General features: G+C 35.3%; 1 protein-coding gene across 1 annotated transcript in view; it reads right to left on the bottom strand.

Annotated features, from left to right (window-relative positions):
• The window catches only part of PDE1A (phosphodiesterase 1A), a 459,479-nt gene that overhangs the window by 71,099 nt on the left and 366,387 nt on the right, over window positions 1-21,993 (bottom strand). Inside the window, exons 9-11 of the mRNA XM_044669733.1 lie at window positions 19,482-19,583; window positions 19,213-19,333; window positions 203-284 (exon numbers count right to left, since the gene is read on the bottom strand). Coding sequence (XP_044525668.1) covers window positions 203-284; window positions 19,213-19,333; window positions 19,482-19,583 — 305 coding nt within the window. The remainder of the gene's footprint in view (window positions 1-202; window positions 285-19,212; window positions 19,334-19,481; window positions 19,584-21,993) is intronic.

The following is a 21,993-nucleotide window of genomic DNA, read 5'->3' as shown; positions in this document are numbered from 1 at the left end:
AAGTTTCTGTATTCCAAAATACAGAAGATGAGTGTGTATTAGAAGATTTTTTTCATGAAGTTTCATCTAGAGTTTTTAAGATTTTTTATGCAGATAATTTCATTATATATAATCAATTTTAAGATGAAAATACACACATGCATACATGCACACACAAATACATCCCCTGCCACTGTTACCCATCACAACATTTCAACATTACCTAATTGCGATTGGGCTACCACAGTTGATTTGCGGTCACAAAGTGGAGAAAAGGGAAGGCCTAACTCAGCTTCCTTGTCTCCCTGTGGAAAAAAAATCTCATTAGTACAGAAACATTCAGGAGAAATACCAATATCAAGGATTAAAAGGGAAAGAAAGCCTAAAATGCCTAGTTCTTACTAATAATTAGATCACATTTGAAGTGATAAACCATTATGTTTTAGATAATCTGAACCAGTACAGGGCAAAGAGATAAAGCTGCTACTTTTTTTCATGTTCCCTGACTATAATGAGATAGATCTGAACTATCTGGGACTTTTCCATGGCACCACAAAATATTTCTCAGCATACTACTATATTTGACATCTACTTAGTAATACTGCACATAAATGTTGCTCTGTGGTTTCTTTTTCCTGTCAACAATCCATCAGTATGAATTAATTAAGCATCTACTATGTGCCAGGAGACATAATTACAAATAATGAAATAATTCCTACTTTCAAAGTACATATATTCTAAAGGAGATTAAAAGAAGCACACACACACATATATACTGTATGTATACATATTAGTTATACCGAATAGATATAAAAAGAAAGTTCTCTTTCACTCTAAATCTATTATTCTGTGACTAGATGACCTTCAAGACCATTCTAAGTCTAAAATTTCTTGTTTCTTCCAATATAAAAATGTAAAAAGTTGAATCCCCCAAAATTGCTTCACTACAAACAACTTAATCCAGTCACATTAACTTGTGAGAAATAAGATCTATCAAATATTCAAATTCTCCATTGGCATCTTACATCAGACTAAAACAAAACTATCCCACTTCAATAATTTCATATTTCCAGTTTCAAAATTTTCCCATGAAGTTCCAAGCTATAAAATATGTAATGTATCAGAGTAAAATCACCTTCAAAATATTTCCATATACAATTCTGGTCTTTAGATAATAGCAGGCATTACATAGTGCTTTAAGATTTGTCAAGCATTTTATATACATTAACATATTTGAGCCTTAACACCAACCAAATGAAGAAAGTGCTATGGAGATCATCTTACAGGCAAGGGCCATTAATTCAAAGAAATTAAGGTCACTCAGATAAGTTACTTGAAGAGTTAGAAGACCTGGGACCCAGGTTTCATAACTTCCATGTCAGAGTTCTTTCTACTATGCCTCCTATATGAGACCCTCCCATCCTGGGCCTGAAGAATGTGTGCTTTTTGACGGCAGGAACTCTTTCTTTTTTAACTTGTATTTTCAGTAATAGCACATTGCCTTACTCATTTTTGTTGTTCAACCAGCCAGTTGTGTCCAACTCTTTGTGATCCCCCCCTTTTTTTGGCAAACACACTGGAATGGTTTGCCATTTCCTTCTCTATCTCATTTTATAGTTAAAAACTGAGGCAAATAGGGTTAAGAGACTTGCCTAGGCCCCCATAACTAGTAAGCATATGAGATCAAATTAGAACTCAGGATGATGAGTCCTCCTGAATCAAAGTCCAGTACTCTATGCACTGTACCACCAAGTTGCCCAGCTTCACACACAGTAGGTGTTTAATAGATCCTTGTTGAAGGGCAGCTAAATGGCAGATTTATTTAGACATGAATGGAAATGGGAGAAAGTGGATAGTCAGGAGTAGCTGGATTCCATATTAGTTGTCATAGGCAAAATAGTTAACCTCTTAGTCTCCCAGATAACAATTTTCTAAAATTATAAGGTATAAATATGGTGCTATAGGAGTTTCCATACTGGAAGTTCCCTAAAACAATGAAATCACCACAGATGAAAGACCCTTCCCAAAAATTCAGAACCTTCGCTTGATATAAAAATGTAGAACAGGCAGGTACCTCTGTGATTTCAGCAATTCTGAGAAGGTCTCAGTACCCCCTACGTTAAACCAGGGAAGTACACATGCTTTAACACATGTGTACTTACATATATCCTTTCCCAGAAACTTTAAAACCTAGTTTCATTAGAAGATCTTTATTATCTCACCATTTTGAAGACTATTTTTAAAAATGCAAATACTCCTGGAAAGGGCAGTACTTTCACCTGCTTTCTCTTGGGAGTGAATCGTTTGAAGGGGTTGGGGAGAATGAAGAGTATTAGGACACTAGGGCAGAGGGATGTTAAAAAAAAGGTAAAAGAACCCAATTGGGAGGGAATAGAAAGTGCCAAGGATAAACTATTCCTACTGGGTATTTTCCATTAGGTCCAATTTTAGTCTTCATTCATCTGAAATGAGTTCAGAGTCATGGGTTGAATTTTTCTTCTTGTTCATTAGTGTGTTCTATAACGTGAGGAAGGTGTGTGTTTAGAATTAACTTGAGGCCAAAGTGATTCCCTAAAAATGAATTATACAGTGTCTCAATGAAAAAAAAATATATATTCCCAGCTTTTGCTGTTTAGCATGAATATGGCTCCATTGAGGAGATGCTGCTTCATTACCACATATTGGCCAATTCCTACCTTCATTATTCATTCATTCTATTAATACTATCTAATAGCATGTTAACCATAACACCATCATGTGTCTATAAGAGCTGCAATTCTGTAAGAACTAAAGCTTTTTGGAGGTTATGCTTTCCTTGTTTTTATGACTTTTCAAAGAAATATGAGGTGCTCTGATAGCAATGAACAAAGTGTCAAACTCAGTCACAACAGAATTTAATATTCCTTGTATTTTTTTTCACTGAAACCTAAGCAGCAATACTAGCTTTGAATAAATGGAAAATGAATGAGATGTTAAAGGGAAAAAATGTTCCTTTAAAGAGTTATATCATGTATACTCTCCAGATTTCTAGCTTCCTTATCAGTAAAATGAGGGGGTTAGATTTCTAGGTCCCTCCCAAATCAACCTATCATTCTATTGCAGTTACATTATTTAAATTTTAATAGAGTGAAGTTTTTATGCCTTTTAGTGAATCAAGGCCATATTGAATTTTCTTTCCTATTATACCCCCTCTCTGACTGTCTCTGTTAACATTTCTCTTTTCCTTCGGGTCTCAACTTAGGATATATCCTGACCATGAAACCATCTCTGACTAACTATGTAAAAACGATCTCTTCCCTCCTTAAAGTGATTTGTCTGAATTCATCTTTTATCCTGATCACGTTTTAACTTGTACAATATTTATTTGTTTATAAAACCCCTTTCCCATCATCTGTAAGCTCCCTGAGGGACTGCCATTTTCACCTGTTCTCCCCAAGATCTAACAAGATGTCTTGCATATAGTAGACACTTAATAAACTTTTGATAAATTGAATTGACTTGCACTTAGAATGGTAAACTCCTTTGGAAAATATCAACATTATATATTACTTACATTATCAATGACTGTGAGAAATATGTATGTGCATTCCTATATGTATAGATATATGTATGCACACATATACCCAGGATGCATATAAGTGTGTGTGTATATATATGTGTGTATATATATATATATGTATATATATATTGTGTGTATCTAAAATTCAACAAACATTACTGTCTTGGGAATATGAAGAAATACACGTATCCTCAAGAAATTTATGATAAAAACTTGCATTTAAAAAGAACTTTTAGGTTTATGCTATCATCATAAAAATCCTATGAATTAGTAGATAGATTATTCCCTCTATATTACAGATGAGGAAAGGACTCAAAGTAATTTGCCTAGGTTTGCACAACTATTAAGCATCAGAATTAAGATCAATCTCTTCTCTGCTGGCTGCAAGCTGATTATAAGTTCCGTATTACTATGCTGTCTCTCTAACCTAATAAAAAAGACGATTGGGATACAAATCATTATGGCATAAGGGAGAATGTAATAAAGGGAGGAAAGTTCAGAAAAGTGTTAGTATACATTTTATCACTTTTAACTAGTGGGATGAGGGAAAACTTCCTGAAAGAGGTGGCTTAAATGGAAAGACTTTTTGTCATGGTAGAAATGTAAGAGTATATTCCTGGTGTGGAGATGATTTACATAAATAGATGTAGAAAAAGAAAAAGAAAAATTTTAAGAGTTGGATAGTACCTTTACTATTTTTAGAGTTGGATACTTATCATGCCTAACTCCCTCAATTATCTTTGCATGCATTTGCTCTGAAACATCCCAGCAAACTGAAGGCCAATCCTTGCTAGAAAGGCTTGGGGAATCCAGAGTGAAGTCACTATTTTAACCCTAAACAGACCACAGACACTCTTAATTAGCAAGAGGACACAACCGCCAAATATGGTTCCGAAATTTCTAGACCTTCTTTACCAGACATGTCCCAAAGCCATTTCCTTGTTTTTTTAAAGGCATGTCTGATATTCTTTCTTGGACTGATATTATTTTGGTAGATTTATAGTTGTGTATTTTACTTTATGACATATTTTTAGTCATACTTATGATTTACTTGATGCCAAGTCTTCAACCTCCAATTTTAATTGTTGTTTCCATGGGAAAACAGAAGCCCTTTTAGAACCATTCTGTGATGCATTACAGATAAAAGCAGAGCCTGTAGGTGGATATAGTTAGACTTAAATAGTTTTTTTCTTCCATATATTTCCAATTGAGTTAAAATTTTAATTGTTAGTATCATGTCTGTTTCTGAAGAAATCTTTTTTTGGAGTATTTGTCCACTTGAATACATGATACAAAATACCTGATTGAACATTTCAAAATACACTCACTCCACTTGGTGCAAATAGTGCCAAAGAGGCTGATGCCATAGAAATTGTCAATATATTGATTCAACAGGCTGGTTGTTTCAGAATCTTGTCTACGGAGTGCGTGCATTCAAGTGAGAGGTAGAGAAAAGTATCTCCAAGCTCTTCTTTCCAGTTCTTTCTCATCTTCTACTTCTGTACTGAGCTAAATGAAGGACTTGCATGAGTTACCAGCCCTTGAACTTTCAGTGGACAGAAACAAATGCATCACCAGGAAGGATCTATTGACTGGTCCTTTGTTTTTTGTTTTTTTATTTAAATTTTTATTTTTAATATTTTCCCATAGTTACGTGTTTCATGTTCTTTCCCTCTCCCCCAACCCCACCTAAGCCCCCCTTTGCTGATGCACAATTCCACTGGGTTTTACATGTATCATCGATCAAGACCTATTTCCATATTATTGATAGTTTGACTAGAGTTATATCATTTAGCGTCTACATGATATCCCCATCAGCCCATGTGTTCAAGCAGTTGTTTTTCTTCTGTGTTTCTCCTTCTACAAGTCTTCCACTGAATGTGGCTAGTTTTCCTTTTCATAAGTCCCTCAGCCTTGCTCTGGATCCTTGCATTGCTGCTAGTAGAGAAGTCTGTTATGTTCTCTTGTACCATAGTGTATCAGTCTCTGTATACAATGTTCTTCTGGTTCTGCTCCTTTCACTCTGCATCAATTCCTGGAAATCATTCCAGTTCATGTGGAATTCCTCCAGTTCTTTATTCCTTTGAGCACAGTAGTATTTCATCACCAGCAGATACCACAATTTGTTCAGCCATTCCCCAATTGAAGGGCATCCCCTCATTTTTCAATTTTTTGCCACCACAAAGAGTGTGGCTATGAATATTTTTGTACAAGTCTTTTTCCGTATGATCTCTTTGGGGCATAAACACAGCAGTGATATGGCTGTGTCAAAGGGCAGACAGTCTTTTAAAGTCCTTTGGGCATAATTCCAAATTGCAATCCAGAATGGTTGGATCAATTCACAACTCCACCAGCAAATACATTAATGTCTCAATTTTGCAACATCCCCTCTAACATTCACTACATTCCTTTGCATTCATATTAGCTAATCTGCTAGGTGTGAAGTGGTACCTCAGAGTTGTTTTCATTTGCATTTCTCTAATTATTAGAGATTTAGAACACTTTCTCATGTGCTTATTGATAGTTTTGATTTCTTTATCTGAAATTGCCTATTCATGTTCTTTGTCCATTTATCAATTGGGGAAGGCCTTGATTTTTTGTAAAATTGATTTAGCTCCTCATAAATTTGAGTAATTAGATCTTTGTCAGAGTTTTTTGTTATAAAGATTTTTTCCCAATTTTTTGCTTCCCTTCTAATTTCAGTTGCATTAGGTTTGTCTGTACAAAACCTTTTACTGTAATCAAAATTATTTATTTTACATTTTGTTATTTTTTCCAAATCTTGCTTGGTTTTAAAATCTTTCTTTTCCCAAAGATCTGACAAGTATACTATTTTATGTTCACCTAATTTACTTATAGTTTCCTTCTTTATATTCAAGTCATTCACCTATTCTAAATTTACCTTTGTACAGGGTGTGAGATGTTGATCTAAACCTAATCTCTCCCATATTGTTTTCCAATTTTCACAGCAGTTTTTGTCAAATAGTGGATTTTTGTCCCAAAAGCTGGGCTCTTCGGGTTTATCATAGACTGTCCTGTTGACATCACTTACCCCAAGACTATTCCACTGATCCTCCCTTCTGTCTCTTAGCCAGTACCATATTTTATTGATGACTGCTGCTTTATAGTACAGTTTAAGATCTGGTGCTGCTAGGCCACCTTCCTTCATGTTTTTTTTTTCATTCTTTCCCTTGATATTCTTGATCTTTTGTTCTTCCAAATAAATTTTGTTATAGTTTTTCCTAATTCAGTAAAAAAGTTTTTTGGTAGTTTGATAGGTATGGCACCAAATAAGTAAATTAATTTGGGTAGAATGGTCATTTTTGTTTTGTTAGCTTGTCCTACCCACGAGCACTCAATGTTTTTCCAATTATTTAGATCTAGTTTTAATTGTTTGAAAAGTGTTTCGTAGTTGTGTTCATATAATTCCTGTGTTTGTTTTGGTAGATAGATTCCTGAGTATTTTATATTGTCGAGGGTGATTTTGAATGGTATTTCTGTTTCTAACTCTTGCTGCTGAGATGTTTTGGAAATATATAGAAATGCTGATGATTTATGTGCATTTATTTTGTATCCTGCAACTTTGCTAAAGTTGTTGATTATTTCCACTAGTTTTTTAATTGATTCTCTTGGATTTTTTAAGTAGACCATCATATCATCTGCAAAGAGTGATAGCTTAGTCTCCTCACTTCCTATTTTAACACCTTCAATTTCTTTTCCTTCTCTAACTGCTACTGCTAGTGTTTCTAGTACATGTTAAATAATAGAGGTGATAATGGTCATCCTTGTTTCACTCCTGATCTTATTGGGAAGGCTTCTAATTTGTCCTCATTGCATATAATGCTTGTTGATGGTTTAAGATATATATTCTTTGTTATTTTTAGGAAAGGCCCTTCTATTCCTATACTTTCTAGTGTATGCAGTAGGAATGGGAGTTGTATTTTGTTAAAGGCTTTTTCAGTATCTATTGAGATAATCATGTGATTTTTGTTCATTAGCTTGTTGATATGGTCAATCATTTGGATGGTTTTACTAATATTGAAACATCATTGCATTCCTGGTATAAATCCCACCTGATCATAATGAATAACCCTCATGATCATTTGCTGGAGTCTTTTTTTTCCCTTCAAATATTCTATTTTTTTTTTTAGAAAAATTTTCCATGGTTACATGATTCTTGTTTTTACTTTCCTCTTAAACCCACCTTTACCACCCCCATATCCAATGCACATTTCCAATGGTTTTTAACATGTGTGATCAAGACATTTACGTATTATTGATAATTGCATTGATGTGGTTGTTTCGAGTCTACATCCCCAATCAAGTCCTCATCAACTCATGTGTTCAAGAGGTTGTTTTTCTTCTGTGTTTCCACACTTGCTGGAATCTTTTTGCTAGTATTCTATTTAAGATTTTTGTATCTCTGTTCATTAAGGAGATTGGTCTGTAGTTTTCTTTCTCTGTTTTTGTTCTACCTGGCTTTGGGATCAGTACCATATTTGTGTTATAAAAGGAATCTTGGTAGAACTCCTTCTTTGCTTATTATGTCAAATAATTTATATAGAATTGGGATTAGTTGTTATTTGAATGTTTGATAGAATTCACTTGTGAATCCATCTGGATCTGGGGATTTTTTCTTAGGGAGTTCTTCGATGGTTTGTTCAATTTCTTTTTCTGATATAGAACTATTCAAGTATTCTATTTCTTCTGCTGTTAATCTAGGCAATTTATATTTCTGTAAATATTCATCCATATCACCTAGATTTCTATATTTATTGCCAAATAATTGGGCAAAATAATTTTTAATGATTGCCTTAATTTTCTCTTCATTAGAGGTGAGGTCTCCCTTTTCATCTTCGATACTGTTAATTTGGTTTTCTTCTTTCCTTTTTTTATTAGAGTGATGAGTACTTTTCCAATTTTATTTGTTTTTCCAAAGTACCAGCTTCTGGTCTTATTTATTAAATAAATGGTTCTTTTACTTTCAATTTTATTAATTTCTCCTTTAATTTTTATAATCTCTAATTTAGTTTTCATCTGGGGATTTTTAATTTGTTTGCTTTCTAGTTTTTTTATCTGCATGCCCAATTCATTGACCTCTGCCCTCTCTAATCTCAAGGATATAAATTACTCCTAAGTACTGCTTTGGCTGTATCACATAGGTTTTGGTAGGATGTCTCATCATTGTCATTCCCTTCAATGAAATTATTAATTGTTTCTCTGATTTGTTCTTTAATTAACTCATTTTGGAGAATCATATGATTTAGTTTCCCATTAGTTTTTTATTCGCCTTTCCATATGCCCTTACTAATTCTTGTTTTTATTGCATTATGATCTGAAAAGATTGCATTTATTATTTCTGATCTTTTGCATTTTTTGCCATATTTCTATGTCCTAGTGCATGGTCAGTATTTGAGAATGTACCATGTGCTGCTGAAAAGAAAGTGTATTCCTTTTTGTAACAATTTATTTTTCTCCAAATATCTATTAACTCTAATTTTTCTAGGATTTCATTTACCTCTCTTACCTCTTTCTTATTTATTTTTGGTTTGATTTATCTAGATCTGGTAGGGGAAGGTTCAGGTCTACTACTAGTATTGTTTTATGATCTGTTTCCTCCTTGAGCTCTGCCAGTTTCTCCTTTAAAAATTTGGATGCTATCCCATTTGGTGCATACATGTTAAGTACTGATATTTCCTCATTGTCTATACTGCCTTTTATCAGGATGTAATTACCTTCCCTATCTCTTTTGATCGTATCTATTTTTACTTTGGCTTTATCATTTATCAAGATTGCAACTCCTGCCTTCTTTTTCTCAGTTGAAGCCCAATAGATTTTGCTCCATCCTTTCACCTTCACCCAGTGTGTGTCTACCTGCCTCATATGTGTTTCTCATAGACAACATATGGTAGGCTTTTGATTTCTAATCCATTCTGTTATTTGCTTCTGTTTTATGGGAGAGTTCATCCCATTTACATTCAAAGTTATGACTGTCCTCTGTGTATTCCCCAACATTTTGAAGTCCTCTTCCAATTTTGTCTTTTCTTCTTTCATTATTTCCTTTTAAACCAGTGGTTTGCTTTTAATTGGTCCCCCAAATTCCCACCCTTATTTTACTTCCCTTACACCCCCTCCCTTTTTGTTCCCCTCTTGTTATTTTTTAAGGGTCAATTAGATTCCCTTCCCCCTCTCTTTCCCTCCCTTTGTGTACTTCCTTCCTCACTCCACCCCTTGGTTTTTCCCTTCTGCTTTTCCCTGTAGTGTAAAATAGAATTTGTTACCCCCAGTGGATCTAGCTGCTCTTCCCCCTCAGAACTGATTCCTCTGAGAGTAAGGTTTAACACTCTCTTCCTCTCCTTCTTATTATAGTATTCTTCACCTAACCTTCCCATACACCTATTCTTGTGGTATAGATTATCCTATTTTTCTTATTCCTTTAAGTTTCTCTTGGTGTCATCTTCTATTCCCCTTACCCCTTTTCTTTCTTTTTTCTTTCTTTTTTTTATGTATCATTTTAGACCACTTAGTACCCAAACCTTTCCTTATATATAGTTCTTCTTATTACTCTAATAGTGAATACAATTTTTGAGAATTACAAATAACATTTTTCCACATAGGAATATAAGTAATTTGATCTTATTGAAGCCCTTAAAGAAGAACCTTTAAATATTTTTCTTTCCCCTCTCTTTCTTATTTACCTTTTCATGTTTCTCTTGGTTTTTCAGTGTTTGGATATCAAACTTTCCATTTAGTCTTCGTCTTTTCTCAAATACTTGGAAATCTTCTATCTTGTTGAATGCCCATACTTTCCCTTGGAAGTATATAGTCAGTTTTGATGGGTAGGTGATCCTTGGTTGTAGACCCAGTTATCTTGCCTTTCTGAATATCATGTTCTAAGCCTTGTGCTCTCATAGTGTGGAGGCTGCCAGATCCTGTGTAATCCTGATTGGTGTACCTTGATATCTGAATTATCTCTTTCTGGCTTCTTATAATATATTCTCATTAACTTGGAAGCTTTTGAATTTTTCTATTACATTCCTGGGGTTTGTCTTCTGAGGATTTAGTATAGAGGGTGTTCTTTGGGCTCTTTCACTGTCTATTTTACCCTCTTGTTCAAGGACATAAGGACAGTTTTCTTCAATAATTTCTTGTAGTATGACATCTAGATTTCTATTTGTCTTTGATTTTTCCGGAAGACCAATATTTCTCAAGTTGTCTCTTCTAGACCTGTTTTCTTGATTTGTCTTCTTCTCATTGAGATATTTCATGTTCCCTTCTATTTTGTCATTCTTTTGACTTTGCTTTATTAATTCTTGCTGTCTTGTGAGATCATTGGCTTCTACTTGCCCTGTTCTAGCCTTTAAAGACTGGTTTTTGGCTATAATCTTTTGGTTTTCCTTTGCCATCTGGCCTATCTAGCTCTTCATGGCTTCCAGCTGGTCATTTCTGGTCTTAAATTTGCTTATCATTTCATTTTATTTCTGAACCTCAATTTTCAGTTGCAAAATTCTGCCTTATAAATGGTCATTTTCTTTTTGAAAGATTTCCCACTTTTCTTGCCAAATCTCTTCCACTTTTCTCATGATCTTAGATTGGAACTCTTCAAGAGCTTATGACCAATTTTCATTTTTTGGGAGGGTTTGGATGTGTTTACATGTTTGTTCTCCTCTGTTGTCTGTTCTGTGGTCTGGATTTTTTCTATGTAAAAATTATCTAGAGTTAGTGGATTTTTCTTGCTTCTTTTGTTGGTTGTTTTTTCTTGAGCCTTGTTAGGCATTACTCTCCTGTTTCTTGCTTCCCTCAGAAGTCTGGGTGAAGAGGGCAGGCTCTTTGTGTATGGAGCTACTGAGCAGTTTTTGCCTGAGGCTACTTTTTGAGTCTGCCTGTGGTTCTGTTGTATGCTGCTCCAGCCTCACTCCCCTCTCTGTGCACAAGGTGTGCACTCTTCAGCCTCCTGGGATTTCAGGTCAAGCTGCTCTCAGGGGTGCTCTTGATCTGCTTCCAAGAACTTAAAGGTTGTTCCCCACTGCTTTAATGCTAGGGCACTGGCTATGAATCTTGCCCTGCAGGTGGGGTGGGGGAGTGTTTGATCAGCTCATGGTTTGGTGGGAGCTAATTTATCCCCTTATAGTGTGGAAATATCCAAAGCCTACATATCTTTGATGCTGTGCCCTATTGTGGAGTCCCTTCGCTCATCTAAACTTGGCCTTTTTGTCCTTTTGAAGTATTGTACAGGTCAGTGGTAGGGAGGGTAAAAGTTCTGCAACTACTCTGCAGCCATCTTAACCTGGAAGTCTCTGACTGGTCCTTTGTACCTTAGATTATTTCTCAGTATAGCTAAATGGTGAAGTAGGCCTGGCCACTTGTCCATCAGTTGTTTTCTGAAGTTAGATTCCAAAATTCTTGAAACTTTTTATTTTAGAACAAATTTGGATTCAATTGCATAAGTATATCACCTATGCAAACAAACGTCTTGTTGACTTCAAAGTATGTCTATAAAACATTTGGAGTGAAGAAGCAGCATAAAATTGAAGGTGGTTTATTCAAATGCTCCCAATTTAGTCAGCACTTATTTCCTCTTTGAAAGTGTATTCTTTTATTATGAATTATAAAACAAAGCCCATCTGATATGTACAGGCTGCTCAAAGACTAGATAGTGGTTAAAAACAAAGATTTATGAGAGTAGAGCTCCTCTGCCTATAATTCTTGCTGAAGGTTATTTTGCTTTAACCCCCACAAAAAAAAATCTTACAAAAGTACAGGCTAGATTTGTTGCTGCTGGAACTTGCCACTAAACTGTATCCTAACATGTCTTTGTCTCTGGCTCAGATCCTTTCTGCTAGATGAAATCTTTTGAGATTCTAGCATATGTTGTCCTTACCTCTTCTTCTTAAAACTACTTTCTCAGTGTTTTTGTTTGTTTGTTTGTTTTCTAATATGTGCACATTGTAGCTCCCAGGTGAAGCATAGGAATCCTGAGGGCAAGAACTATTTCTCTTTTGCCTTTTGTATCCCTGGCATAGTGCATGGTACCTAGTAGACACTAAATATTTATTCATTGAATCAAATTGCCTATATCACTAGATTTTTTATTTTTATTTTTTTATTTTAAACCCTTAACTTCTGTGTATTGACTTATAGGTGGAAGAGTGGTAAGGGTAGGCAATGGGGGTCAAGTGACTTGCCCAGGGTCACACAGCTGGGAAGTGTCTGAGGCCAGATTTGAACCTAGGACCTCCCATCTCTAGACCTGGCTCTCAATCCACTGAGCTACCCAGCTGCCCCCTATATCACTAGTTTTAAATTACCTCTAATATAGATAAGTCCATTGAACAAATGTCAAGTCTACCAATATTTTCAGTAGAACACTAAGGAAAAATTGGAATTCAGTGTTTTTTTTTGAAAAGGATATTGTCTGAATGCAAAACCATTCTTCTCCCATTTAATCTTGAAGTTCACATTCTATATTACATTGACCATCAAACACACATTCAAGACATTTTTCTCTGTAAGTATTGGTCTGTTGTCCTTTTCCCATTAGTTCTTTGTGTCAGGTTTAAAAAAGATTTGGAGAATTTAAAACATTTAATCTTCCAAAGTACGCCAAGAATCTAGAAATTAAGTCTTCTTTTACCAGGAGGTACAATTTATAGGCTTGTTTTTGTTTTGTGTATGTGTGTTTTTTTTTCTTTAAGATTTTACAGCTGAATGGCAAGTACTCATAGCATGGAAGCTGAGGTCAATGCTGACTGTTAGACCAGTTTTGTTCCAAATTCTTTTGGTGAGCACAATTTGTGCATTATGTACATTTAGTTTCTCTGTGAAATGCCAAGAGGATGGTTGATGACAAAAATAACCGACCTTTATAGAGTGCTTTATATGCACAGAACACACTATATGTTATCGCTCTTAAATTGCATAACAAACTTGAAGATTATAGTCTTGAGTACTGACTATTGTTATCCATTTTTGTAAATAAAGAAAATGTGGTTTATGAGGCAAAATGCCATGTTAATGTTACACAGCTTGTAAATGTCATAATCAGGAGCCGAAACCATGTTTTCTGATTCCACATCCACAGAGTACTCTTTTCCCTATCCCATCTGCCCTCATTAAATTGCTTCCTAAATTTGTTATCTCACCTTTCTTAGATCAATAAACCAGCTACTTGTGTTCAGATCATAATAAGCACCTTTTCCTCTGTGGTTATCAGTCTTGTAGATTTTTTGAACTGTTTGGAACAAATAAGAAACTACTTATATTGGCAGGAGAAATGTCCTTCTAATGTGTTAGGTCTCCATGGAAACCTGACAAGCTGATCAAGCTAAGAATAACAGCATCTCAAATTTGCCATAGTGCATTAGAGTTTACAAAAGAACTTTTGGCACTAGGTGTGAATATCCACTGTGAGGTGGATAGATCAGGCATTATTATTCCCATTTGATAGATTAAGAAATTGATTCACAAACATTAAGGACACATCTGAGTTTCTATATCATTGTAAATGGTGGAAACATTTTGACTCAGCTATTCTGAACCAAAGAATAGAGGTCAGTCTAGAGTACCATGCTGCATAGTATATACCATGGCTCTTGAAATCTAGAAATCTATGAAACCATGAACATTGACCATACACCTAGGAGTTTTTGTGTTTCCCCAAAAGCTAAGATGATTGAATTAAAACTTTCTAACCAAGGTGAGACCAAGAATTACTTTGAATATTACATAATTCACCATGCTTCTTGACAATGGTAAAGTTATTAAAAGAATAATTTTATATAATAATATAATAATTGAAAATAAAATAAATCCCTTATCCCTGATTTTACATTGTTTTGGTTGATTACATTTATTTTCTTGAAGTGCTTAGTATTTTTTAACTTTTTAAAATTTGTGTTCTTGTGGAACTATATGAAGCCACTATTAAAACAAAAACTCAGGTCCTAGATCAGCTTATTTATGATCTAAGTAGGCTTCACAGCCAAGAGAATTAGACAATACCAACAAAGAACCCATTTCTAGTGTATAATACATAACAGTGTTTAATAGAGTAGGTTGTGATTGCTCCAGTAATTTTCCTGGACTTATCGCTTTGCTGTCATTTGGCTATTCTAAATTGACCTTATATTCCCTTGTGTTTCTGAAGTTGCCCATCTCTGACCTTGCAATCAATTTCCATTGTCCCTAGAGTTCTTTATATTATCATTTCTTTTTACACTAAGTGGCACCATCTGATGAATACAGATGATATGCCCTTTCAAGGTCTTCTGATGCCAAATCTATTCAATAATATGACCTTTATTTTTTTCTTTTTTTGCATAAACCATCAGATGTACTGTTTGCCATTTTTTAAAGATACAAAAGATTCTTACTGTCCTGCTGAATAGTTTCTTCTCTATCTTGTAATTCAAATTTTAGTCTCCATGTTCCCTGGGAATTGGATGATTACCTCTCTAGAAAACTTAGAATTCACATGAAGAACCTCAAAAATGTATGGTCTCATTTGATTTAACTCATTGCTTACTTAATTTTCTAATACTAGTTTTCTCATATGTTTTAAGCAGTAATTTTATTTCAATTTTAAACCAATTTGTAGAAACAAATAGCACAATGAATTATGTAGCCTCTTTTCTAATGTCCTACTACCATTTATTGGGCAGTTAGATGGCGTGGTGGTTAAAGCATTGGTCTTAAAGTCATAAAGACGTGAGTTCAAACCTTTAAGTCAATTAACTGCTGCCTATCTCAGTTTTTAACTCCTAGAGTCAAATCAAGATCAAATGAGATAATGTTTGCAAAGCATTTAGTCTAACCCTGGCACAATGTAGGCAATTAAGTGATTACTACTTCCTTCCTTCCTTCCTTCTTTCCTTCCTTCCTTCCTTCCTTCCTTCCTTCCTTCCTTCCTTCCTTCTTTCCCACATTTGCTCAGACATATACTGGGCCTGAAATTTTAAAAATGAATTGAAATCCAGTTTTTACTAGCTGTGTAACTCTAGGAAAATCACTTACTGGCTTTCTCAATTTCCTCTTGTGTAAAATGGGAATTATAGTAGCCCTTGCTTCTAGGGTCTTTTTGAAGATTAAATACAATCATATTTATAAAGCACTTAGCACAATGCCTGGTACATAGTAGGTGCACAATAAGTGTTTGGTCCTTTCCCTATTCCTGTTCATTGTTTGTATAATTTGTGTGCTTATATATTTCTTTTACCCCTTTCTGATGGAATAGAAGCTTCTTTAGAGCAGACAATGCTTCGTCTTTCTCTTTGTATTTCTCTCCAGTGCCTAGAACATAGTAGGCATTTAATAACTGGCTTTGATTAATTGACATTGGCAGAAAATAAATTTCTTTACGTAGTTTTTAATTTTCTCATATGTAAAGTAATACACATGGACTAGTTTTGAAGTTCTAACATTTCATGAAATTGTTATTTTAGGTTAGGACACTGAGAGGCAGACTGGTCTAATAGATAAAGCAGAAGTCCTGTGGTATAATACTGCTTCTTACACTTACTAGCTGTGGTACGATGGGCAATGTGATAAACCTATTTGAGCTTCATCTGTAAAATGGGGAAATTAGACCAAAGGACCAATGAAATCCTTCCAAGCTCTAGTAGTCCTTGATTTTCAAATTGTAGACTGGATATAAACTAGGGGTTACCATTTTCCATAGGAAATGGATGCTTTTCACTTGTGATTATTTTTATGTGTTACTTGAGAGTTACTGAACAGAGTCTAAGTGAATGGTTTCTGGGTAATAACAAATTCATGACAATAACAGAAATGCTGACATTGTAAATCTCTTTGGGGACAGACTGTCAAATTCCCAAGTGACTAGCAAGCTGCTGAAATAGAAAACAAACATTCATCAAACAGCAAGAAACTGTAATATTCAGTCCTCTAAATGCTCAGCAAGAACAAGTTAACTTCTTTTGAATTTTAGTTTCAGTGCTTATATTTGTATTTTTGGTACATGTGACACATGTGTGGGTATGAGAGAGACAAGACAAGGAGCTGTATTCAAATCCTGCCTCTAACTCATACTGAATTTGGGACACTGAGCAGTTGTTTCCAGGCAAATTTTGCAGCTATGATTTGCAGTAAGAATTGCCAAAATATCCAACCATTCTAGAGGGCAATTTGAAACTATACTCAAAGGGTTATAAAACTGTGCATATCCTTTGATCTGGTAATATTACTACTAGGTCTGTGTCCCAAAGAGATAGTAGAAAAGAGGAAAGGACTTACTTGTACAAAAATATTTATAGTTGCTCTTTTTGTAGTGGCAAAGAATTGGAAATTGAGGGAATGCCCATCAAATGGGGAACTGCTGAACAAATTGTGGCATATGTTGTTATAGAATAATCTTGTGCTATAAGGAATGATGAGCAAGATGATTTCAGAATCAGCTGGAAAGATCTGCAGGAACTGATGCAGAGTGAAATAAGCAGAACTGGGAGAACATTGTACACAACAACAGCAAGATCGTACAATGATTAATCTGTGAAAATTTGGCTACTTTCAGCAATGAAATGATCTGGGACAATCCTGGAAGACATGATGGGGAAATTATACTTAAGAAAAGATGGAAGGTTTTCCATTCCTAGCTGTGTTTTATGTGTGAGTGTGGTATTTCATCCATTTGGAGTGTGGTAGTTAAAGGTACTAAAATATTACTACGAGATAAGAAAAGACAAATATGAGAAATGCATGAGAAATAAGAAGACTTATGGACTAATACAAAGTGAAATGTCAGTTAATAAAGCAATACACACAATGACTATGTAAACAAAAAGAATGATAGAATCAATCTGAATGTTAGATAATTATAATGGCTGAACAGCCCCAGAGAAGAGTTAAAGAAATATTTTTCCCTCATTTTGGAGTTGGAGACCTAGTGTGGAAAGTTGTACTTGCTGTCAGATTGTGATGTAAAAATAAAAAGTACTAAAAGGAAGAGTATGGATGGATTGTTCTGGATTCATTCACTCTTGTCCTTATGATAATGGCATGTGTGTGAGAGATTTAGGCTGGTTAAGATTATATAATTAATTAATATAGAAAATTTAAGTCCTGTGAGGGTTGACCCTGAGACCACAGCCTGACTGCCACCATATCTTCAAATGTAGTCTAATAATGACAGTCTTTTCAAAACATTGAAAAACATGCTGGAATCAGAAGCCCTGAATCCTAACAGCCACTTTGCCACATACAATTGTTTACTTGTATTTATATGACCTTTGGCACTTTTTTGGCTTCAGTTTCCTTGTCTGTAAAATGAGGTAACTGAAATAGATTAACTCTAATGTATCTACAAAATTTTGTAAGGTTCTCTCTCTCTCTCTCTCTCTCTCTCTCTCCCTCTTTTTCTCCCTCTTTAACACAGGAAGATGAGTGTTCCTGACTCCAGGCCCCAACACTTTATCTATTGTTCTACCTAGATGCCCCTACTACTTACAAGTAGTTTTATTGTTTAGTCATTTCATTCATGTTAATTCTTTGTGACTCGATTTAGGGTTTTCTTGGCAAAGACACTGGAATAATTTCACATTTCCTTCTACAATTTATTTTACAGATAAGGAAATGGAGGCAAACAGGATTAAATGACTTTCCCAGGATCACACAGCTAGTAAGGATCTGAGGCCAGACTTCAGACTTCCTGGCTTTCTGACTAGAATCCTATCTACTGTGCCCCCTAGCTGCCCCAAACATCTCTTTTAAAACTGCATAGGAAGACTGCAGAGTGGGGTGTGAAGCTTCCTTGCCCTCCTAATGCCTCCTACAAACAATACAAAATAACTCCATAGAATCAAAGGAAACACAGAATAATCAGAGACAACTAGGGAAAAAGTTTTATGATGTCCCTTGCCTCAGTCCCACTTCTGTAGGTCTTAGGGGCAGGGCCAGAGCAAGCTATGTGGAATCAACAAGGTAGCCCCTGTGGGCATGACCAGCAACCTCACCATCTCTGCTTAATCCCTGAGTTTCCTTCATCTCAGAGGATCCCAGGGATTCCATTCCAGAGGATACCACTGGAATCTGCAGACAGAGGGCCCTGGGAGCCTCTATGCCCACTATCACAAGACTGGCTAAAATAACAAAAGAGCAAAAATGACAAATTCATTAAAACAGTCAAGCTAGTTTTGAGGAGCCAGAGCATAACAGAAATGAAGCAGCTTTCTTGACTCATGTGCCCTGGATGTTTCATGGCCATGTTCTCTACAAATAATTAAACTTCCCGAAGATATTTCATTTTCTACCTGGCTGCTGTTGCGCTTCATCATCTCTGGCAACTCATTTGCCAGCAAGAGCACATCAACTCTTTAATTCATGCCTCCTCAGTACCCCTGGCCCTGTTGCCTCTTCCTCAATCTGATTAGAGAGGCCAGAAAATAGACCCTGGAGAGTTCTTCTCAGAGCCTCAATTTATGAAGGGCAGCCACCTCATTATTCCACATCTGGCTTCATCATCCCTTTTCCCCATCCTTTTACCCTCTTAAGGATCTTCTCTTCCCTTTGCTCCCTCTTTCCCTTCCTTACTATTCAGTTTCTTTTTTGTCTGCTGTCTCTCTAATTAGCCTATAAGGACAAGGACTTCTCAGCACATAGTAGGTGCTTAATCAATGTTTCTTGATCGGCTTAAGTATTTTCACATAGTTTGAAATAGGCACCTGTCGAAAAAATTCTTCCATCAGGGCCATGGTCCACCGGTAGTGCAGTTCCCAGGGTTTTGCTGGATGGCTTATGTCCGCAGCGTGGAGAACCAGGGACATGGTTTTGGCTTTGTCTAGCCTGCCAAATTAAGAACATGGTCTGATTATCCAGAAAAAAGGCACTTTTAAAAAGATGTCTGTCACTCCCAAGGCCCCACTAAAAACTGTTTTTTAAAAAAATTAAGTATTTCAAGATGACAAAGATCAAAAAGAAAAAAAAAACCTACCCCTCTGGCTGCTGCAAAGTGTTCTTAATAGTTTTAATTTGCTGGAAATGATTTGACATATCAGTAGATAAAACCATCTCGATAATCAAGTTCCGAAGATCCCTGTAAGACATCCAAAAGAAGATTATTTATTTGGCATCCTATTCTCTAGTCATGGAACATTTGCTTCACCCATGTTAATCACATTTTTTTTATTTCTGAAGATAGATGGACACAGTTATTGCTGTTAATTTTAATTAAAAGGGAGCATCAATTTTGTAATCTTATAGTCTGATGGACTTAAGCAAATAATAAAACTATTGCTTGAGTATGAGGCAATTTGACATCAGCCCAAGGAGAAAGGCTCTCTTCACAAGTATCTCCTGATTTCCAATGAAAGAATCTTAAAAATTGGAAAAAAAAATACCTTGGGTCCACAAAATCTTTTGAGCATGAAAAAGAGCAATCTGTTGGTTTTGACACTATTTCTAGGGACATAGAGAGAAAATGACCTAAGGGTTAACCCTGGGATAAGAGAGAAGGAGATAGAGATTTAGGACTTTGAAATGGTGCCTTTTTGAAAAAAGGTACACACATCAGCAGAAGACTTTGGGTCAGCAGAGTGCTGTCAGTGAGGAAACTGAGGTTTCGTAGAAGTGAGTGAAATTATACATACAAGATTTATGATTTTTTTTCAAAGTCTCAGAAATTTTTCTAACAAAGAAGATAATAACTTATCTTTGACTAAATAGATAAGCCTCAAAGAATTGCTCAGGGCAGATAAATGTTGTTAATTGCTCAGGATCTAATGACTAAGCATCAAAGACATTATTTGAACCTAATTCTTGACTCTAAGCCAAGTACTTTCTATGTAGTTCTATACTGCATATATGCAGTATAGAACTACATATAGGTCAAATAACTGGTTAATAGCAACACCAAAACTTGAATCCAGTACTTCTGACTTTTAGGAAATATGTTAGCTTTTTAATTTGCTTGCTTCAATTTTCTTTCCTAAGTTCTCTTCCCTTTCCTTCTGTTTCTACGCCCTCTTTTAGAGCCTCAGCCAAATTGCAAATTGAACTGGAAATTCTGTGACTAAGCTCTGAAGCCTGGGAACCAACATTTCTTATGAATACCTGAACTACCAAGCTTATGCATTCAGCAATGAATAAGGCAAACAGATTATCACAGTTTAGAAGGACAGGGCTGCTAATTCCTCAGTCTAAAGAAAGAGTCTGCTAAGAGGGAGATTGACTATGTAAATATTTGTAAACTCCAGGGAATCCAGTGTTTGCCTCTGCTCATAAGGCCACAGAATATTTTCTTAGAAGCCAAACTTCATATATGTGACATCGTGTTAATTTTGCTAATATGCTAATAAAGTGAGAGTAACTGAGGTCAGAAGTTCAATTTGAATGATCCCCAAAGGTACATTGTTGAAACAATTTGGATGACCTAATCAAACTGTTAAGAAAATAAAAAAGGAATATCTTCTTGAATACCACTATGCCCATAGCTTCTTAGATATGGAATATTAGAAAAATAAACACATAGAGAAAGCTTCTTTTATTATTAAACTAGGACATTTACTAGAATATTTTCTTTGTGATTTTAATGGAAGAGATCTCATTAAAGAATGTTTAATTAAATAAATTTTCCTCAACTTTCACTAAAATAAACCCCAAAACCAGTTAAATGAATGGAAGGAGATTTTTTTTTTATTTTAAACCCTTACCTTCTGTGTATTGACTTATAGGTGGAAGATTGGTAAGGGTAGGCAATGGGGGTCAAGTGACTTGCCCAGGGTCACACAGCTGGGAAGTGTCTGAGACCAGATTTGAACCTAGGACCTCCTGTCTCTAGGCCTGGCTCTCAATCCACTGAGCTACCCAGCTGCCCCCTGGAAGGGGATTTTTAGAAATATACTATATGAAAAATGTTTCCTTTTCATTAACAACGGCCCCAAACCCCCCAAATCCTATTAAATGAATGGAAGGGGATTGTTAGAAATATATTAAATGAAAAATATGTTTCCTTGTAATTAACAATGACCAAAAAAACTTCTAATCCTTATTAAATGAATGGAAGGGGATTGTTAGAAATATACTATATGAAAAATGTTTCCTTGCAATTAACAATGATCAATAAAATCTCAAACCCTGTTAAATGAATAGAAGGGGATTGTCAGTAATATAGTATATGAAAACTATGTTTCCATCAGTATTTTTCTCCTGCTCCAAGGCAATGGAAGTAGCTAGATTTGACACAGGAAGATCAGGGTCTAAATCTCAGATTTGCTGCTTGTGAGATATATGAACATGGATAATCACTTGATCTTTCTGAGCTTTGGTTCCTTCTGTAAAATCATGATGTCATTAATAGTATGATTATGCATAGAGGATTGTTGTGAAGAAAATGCTTTGTAAACTAAAAAGCTTAGAGAAATAGGAGTTATTATTATTATAGGAGAAAGTATGTAAAAAAAAAACAACTTGGCAATCATTTGCCAAATTTGGCTCGCATGAGTAGT

The sequence above is a fragment of the Gracilinanus agilis genome, chromosome 3 (assembly GCF_016433145.1).
Source record: "Gracilinanus agilis isolate LMUSP501 chromosome 3, AgileGrace, whole genome shotgun sequence".
In the NCBI taxonomy this organism is placed as follows: Eukaryota; Metazoa; Chordata; class Mammalia; order Didelphimorphia; family Didelphidae; genus Gracilinanus; species Gracilinanus agilis.
Note: the sequence above shows the minus strand (reverse complement) of the source record. Positions and strands in the feature narration are given on the sequence as shown.